General features: G+C 61.9%; 1 protein-coding gene across 1 annotated transcript in view; it reads right to left on the reverse strand.

The window, feature by feature from the left end:
- Positions 1-1,965: 1,965 nt before the first annotated feature.
- The window catches only part of Gnl1 (G protein nucleolar 1 (putative)), a 25,087-nt gene continuing 21,159 nt past the window's right edge, over positions 1,966-5,893 (reverse strand). Inside the window, exons 9-13 of the mRNA XM_010643465.1 lie at positions 5,831-5,849; positions 3,298-3,476; positions 3,065-3,227; positions 2,806-2,946; positions 1,966-2,645 (exon numbers count right to left, since the gene is read on the reverse strand). Coding sequence (XP_010641767.1) covers positions 2,401-2,645; positions 2,806-2,946; positions 3,065-3,227; positions 3,298-3,476; positions 5,831-5,849 — 747 coding nt within the window. The 3' untranslated portion in view covers positions 1,966-2,400. The remainder of the gene's footprint in view (positions 2,646-2,805; positions 2,947-3,064; positions 3,228-3,297; positions 3,477-5,830; positions 5,850-5,893) is intronic.

Below are 5,893 nucleotides of genomic sequence, written 5' to 3' on the forward strand. Positions count from 1 at the left end.
CGGCACCGGCCTCTCCACCCTCCGTCCACGTCCACGCAGCAGCAGCGTCCTCTCCCAGTGCTCCCCACGCTCCTGCGCAGCCGCTCCCCTCCCAGCGCTGCGCTGTGTCCACCAGCGACTGCTGCTCCCCGCCACAGCCCTCCCGGCCCGCGCCCAGATGCCGGCTGGAAACGCGTTGTGTGCTCCACTCGCTGCCTCCCTCCCCACACAGCAAGATGGGCCCGAACCGCTCACGCCACCTCTGAGGCAGCCTGGAAGACTGCCTTCGCAGGGCTGGCAGCACAGGCCTCTGAATTTAGCACTCTAGGAGGCTGAGGCAGGAGGACCACAAGAGCAAGCCCAACCTGGACTATTTGGTAATTTTGTGAGACCCCGTCTCAAAATTAAAACTACAAAAGAAAGAGGGTGGGGACACTGAGGACGTACTCCAGTGTGCAACTCCTGGATTCAGTCCCCAGCACCACAAAACAAAAACAAAACTGGGTTGGGGATTTAGCTCAGTGGTTTTGCCACCTGTCTCACAAGCGCAAGGGCCTGATTTCGGCCCCAGTAGCAACAACAAAAAAACCTACTCCCTTGCAGTCCACTTCAGCGATCCTAAACTGGTTTCTACACTGCATCCAGAATGCTCTAAGGCACAACTAACTCCTAAGTCTCAGGGCTCATTTCTGGGCCCCTCGCCGCGCTGGTGCGGTCCTCCAAGAGCCAGGCTCCCCACTCTGCCCTCCTTGCCTGGCTGGGCCCAGCAACCGACTCCGGGCTCCCCAGGTTCCCTTCCATCTCCGACTTGCTGCAAACTGGTCCTGAGGCCCATCCCACCGCCCCACTGCGAGTGGCTGCTCTTGCGCTGCTTGTTTTAACTTCCTTAGGGCTCTGGCTCCGCTCGCTGAGCAGGTCAGACCTGCAGGGGGCTGTCAGTCAGTACCTCACGTCAGTCACACCGACCTGGGTGTCGGCCGGCCGCCGACTCCTGCAGGGAAAGGTCTGTGCTGTTTCCTGCCAGTAGTCGGCATTTCTGGGCGTACTGTTTTCAGTCAATTTCGGTGGACTGTATCAAAGATTCCTAAGAAAGGGAGCCCCTGCTGGGTGGGCACATCTGCAATCTCAGCACTTAGGGAGGCTGAAGCAGGAGGACTGCCAAGTTTGAGATCAGCCTGGGGAACCTTGGAGACCCTGGAGTCCTGGAGACCTAGTTCAATGCAAAGGCCCTGTGTTTAATCCTGTGTTGAGGGAAAAAGAAATAAGGAAGCGACAGGTCCAGATACTAGCAGTGTCCCAGAACACACAGCGACTTGTTCTAGAACCAAGACATAACCCAATCAAGAAAAGCAAGCTCGAGAGGAAGCTGACGTGAGCGTTGTTTCACACACACCAGAAGCCATGGCTTCTCCCCAGCTCCCCCGCCCATGGACGTGGCCCACGGGAAGGGAGGCCAGGTGCTTCCTGGCTGCTTTCGGCCTCCCAGTCCAGACGGCCTCTTCCTACAGAGTCACTGAAACACCCTTCCTCCAGCCCCTGGCCCTGGCATGTCCCAGGGGCCCCGATGAAACTCATTCGCTAACAGAGGGCGAGGGAACCCCCGAGAGCGGCCCCAGGCAGATCCGAACATCAGACCTCGAAGGAAAGCGAGCTGGGAGGCAGCCTGCCGGGGCAGCCGCAGCACACGTTGGCGGCCTTCCAGAACACGGTCAGTCCGCGCAGGGACCCCGACGCCACAGCCTCGCGCTTCCCCTGCCCTGTGACCCGACCTGAACGGCTTCCAGGGAAGGGCCGGCTGGCCATCCCGTGCACCCCACTGTGAGCACCCAAGGGCACTCCCGGGCAGTCAGTGAAGAGAGCCACTCACAGCAAGGGAGCGTGCAGGACTCCAGGGGCAGCGCACAGGCCGGAGGTTCTGCGTATGCATGGGTGTGCGCTGTCTGCTAGTGATTCTCTCCTCACACAATTAATCAATACTTGCACAAGTACTGTCTGCAACTAAAAACTTTTATCAACAGGAAGTCCTAGAATTATACTTTGTGAGCTCCCAGGATTTGGAGAACGTTACACGGCTTCCTTAACCCACAGCCCGGGTGCCTGGTGGGAGTCCCGACCACACCGGGCCGCATCTTCACACACTCAGCCCTCAGCACAGGTCCGGATGCTCCCAGACTCGGAGCGCGCTCGCCGGTGTGAAGAACTCCTGGAAGACCCTCACCCCAGGGGTCAGCCATGCACGGCTTGCCTCCCTCCTGTACGACCGGGCCTGGCGGCGGGGCGCGGCGCCTCCCGCCTTCCTGCTTCCTAAGGTGCCGAGAAGAGGGGCGGAGGAGCCGTGGAGGACTTCCCTCCGGAGAGTGCACACGAACAGAAGCAGAGGGGACATCTCTTCCGGGCAAGGCGCTGCGACGCGAGGGGCGCTCAGCACTGGTCCTCACCCAGCAGGGCGTAGGGGTTGCGGGCAGCCAGGCCACAGCCTGGGGCCGAGGTCGGGGTGTCTTCATCGCCCTCTCCCTCCTCGTCCGCATCCCTGTCCTCCTCTCCCTCCTCCTCACAGGAGCTGCTCAGCTCTTCCTCCTCCTCCTCCTCCTCCTCCTCACCGGCGGGCCCCACCCTGCCCTGCAAAACCACCAGCTCTGCCGTCTCAGGATGAGACTCCCAGGTGCCTGGAATGGAGAGCCGGAGAGAGGAGGGCGGGGGTGAGCCAGGGCCGGAATGAGGGCAGGCAGCCGTGTATCACTCCCTCGGGAGCTCGCGGAGGAGGCCCGCGGGCACTGTCCACGCACACGCACACGCACACGCACATGCACGCAGCAGGCTGCACACCTTTCTGCTCACTGTAGCCCGGGGGGTGGAAACACAGGCTGAGGCGGCCGTCCACTGCCAGCCACAGCAGGCTGTTGGCCGCTCGGTACACGTCGTTGCGCGCTGTCCTGGCAGTCTTGTAGCCACGCTTCTCGGCCCAGGCTGGAGGGAGAAGGAGCCAGGAGGGCGCCTCAGCCATCACCCACCCGACTCTGTCCCAGCAGGGAGAGCAAAGCAGGCGGAGGGAGAGGGGCAGGGCCAGAGAGCCCACAGGCCACACCTTCACAGATGTCCCAGGCACACCAGGGGTGCTCAGAGGACGGGTCCTCAGCCTCCGGGTGGCGCAGGCGCAGCAGGGTCTGCACAGGGATCCGCGAGGCCAGGTAGCCCACAGATGTGTAGGGCTCCTGCATCTGTGAGACAGGGTAGATCCCGGCCAGGACCTGCGGGGACGCGGCTCAGCACCTCGGCCTCCTGCCCCTTCCTCCCGCCTCCCACCTGTCTGCACCCCACCTGCAGCTGTCTGGGCAGCAGCGAGGGGAAGGTGAGGCCCGGGCAGTCACAGAGCTTCACCGTGGGGGTGAGGAAGTAGGTCTGAAAGTAGCGGGTGTGGCCCGGGGTCCTGGAGACACTCACGACCTTCCGGCCCACCAGCCCGTTGATGAGTGAGGACTTGCCCACGTTGGGGAACCCTGCGGAAGGCAGGGCGTGAGCACCGGCCCAGCGCCGCACCAGCAGGATCTGGGGCAGCAGCTGGAGGTGAAAGGGGACCTGAGGCTCAGGAGAGAGGAGCCGCTGAACACTGCCAACCGAGTTCCGCCTCACCACTTACAACTCCGCAACCAGCGGTGATTCAACCACTTCCGAGCCGGAGCCCCGTCTTACAGGAGACACAGACCCTTCTGCCGGAATGAAGTGGTCCCAGACACGAGGGAAAGAACACTACAGGCAGGCGCTGGCAGCGCAGCAGAGGCCTGGCGGAGGGACCCACATCCCCAGACCGGCGTACTCGGCCCGCTGCACGGCCACCGCAAGCACCATCCAGCCAAGTCCAGCACCTGCACAGGTGGCACCCACCCCGTTTTCACACCATCCTCGTGATTGCCACACAGAGGCGCAGACGCCAGGGTGCAGGCCCCAAGCAGGATGCGTCCCCTCCACAGCGGAGGAGGAGCAATCAGCTCACTTAGCTCTGCAGCCTTGGCGGTGTGCGACACGGTGTCTGGGCCGCCCGCCCCACACTCGTCCCCCCGCCGCGGGGTGTGACGCCCCATCCGCCTCTCCTCTGAAGACTCTTCACTTCACTTCCACACACTTGCTGGCTCCTCCTCCTCTGCCCAAGTCTACCTGGTTGATGCACTCACTGGCCTCTTCTCCACCTACTTCGCACCAGTGTTGGGGTTTCAAGCACCAACCAGATCCGTCCAGGGTCCCCTAACGCGAGCCGCCACCCCCACTGGCGGCGCTGAAGACCAATCCCTACTTTCTTGCTCCCGCGCGCCCGCTCCTCTCCGTGGTGGAATGTCAGCTGCTCAGGGCAGTCCACACTGCGGCCCTCACCTCGCTCTCATGGCACACGCAGGCCACAGCAACCCCGTCCGTCCCCTCCGCCTCCCAAACATACCCCGACCCCCACTCCAAGTAGCCCCCAACTGCTTCCTTACTCATCCACCTCCCACCACTGGCCCCGTACCCAGGAAGCAGAACAAACCTCCGAAAAGGGGACACCAAAACTCACCACTGGCCTCCGCGAGACCCAGAGTAAAATCCCAGATGCCCGCCGTGGTCACAGAGCTGCACACTGTGGCCCCTGGGCCTTCCTGGGCTCTGCTCATGCCCTCCCTGCACCATACTCTCAGCCCTGGAGGTCTCCCTGGGCCCAGGCCCCCCGAGTCTGCATGGCCCACGCGTCGTGACGCGACTCAGACCTCAGACCTATTTACCCACAGGAACAGGGTCTGCTCACACTGCACAGAGCCCACGGTCTCTTCCCAGCGCCTGGCACCTGGCTGGCACTCAGGAAACCTGCTGACTGCACGGAGAACAAGTGCAGAGGGAAACCCAGCCAGCCGCCCAGGCACAGTGACCTCCTCAGACCTGGCAATGAAGCCAGGGTGGAGGCCTCTCTGATGGAGCGCCAGGGCCGACCGTGAGCCAGGGAAAGGCCAAGCTGAGGCAGCAGAGAGGATCAGGCACTCAGCAGCCAAGCAGGTTTCACACACAGGGGCCAATGAAAGAAAACAGGGCCACTGCAAGGAGCCAGCTCCCCTGGGCAATGCCCAGGTTTCCTCAGGGCAGGGCCCTCTTCAGTTCCACAGCACCTGAGAGCACATCTCTGCTGAGGATCTTTCTCACCTCGCACACCAAACTGAAAAGGGGCCCTGGAACCTCACTGTGCATCCTGTTTTCTGCAGGAATTCAGTCTTAGCTGGCTAAAGTCGTACGTGTCTGCAATCCCGGAACTTGGGAGGCTGAGGCAGGAGGATTAGTTCAAGGCTGAGTTCAGTCAGGACTACACTGTGAATTCAAAACCACCCAGGAATGGTGGCACGTGCCTGTAATCCCAGCCATTGGGAAGCTAAGGCAGGAGGACTGCCAGGACCTCAAGGTCAGCCTGGGTATAGTGAGTTCAAGACCAGCTTGAATTAGAGAGCAAAGACCTGTCTCCGAACAAAACAAACGACTCAGGAAGTTAAGCTTGCTTCAACCCTGCTCTGATTTAATGATCCCTGCGCCCAAGACTAACCCGAAACTGAGACGTTGAGGTTTGCAATCTCTTAGGACAGCAGAGAACTGCCTGGCGCACGGTAAGGGCCACACAAATGCTGCCACTTAGCCTCAGAGCCATCACTGCCGTCTCCATGCTGCTCCCCCACAGCTCACAACCACTTTCTGGACTGGGAACGCCACGCCGTCCGGAACTTAAGACACCAGCGCAGCTAGCCATGGTGACGGCAGGGCTGGCTCAGGGTCACACGCAGCAGAGCGCGGACGGCACTCCTCTCCCATGCACTGTCTCCCCCTCCACTGCCCGCCGTGTCCTTACCCACGCAGCCGATGGTCACCACCCCATCCTTGTAGCGCTCCCGGGATGGGCCGGTTGGCTCCA

This window comes from Fukomys damarensis, unplaced genomic scaffold (genome assembly GCF_012274545.1).
Source record: "Fukomys damarensis isolate Sample0158 unplaced genomic scaffold, DMR_v1.0_HiC HiC_scaffold_20, whole genome shotgun sequence".
NCBI lineage: Eukaryota > Metazoa > Chordata > Mammalia > Rodentia > Bathyergidae > Fukomys > Fukomys damarensis.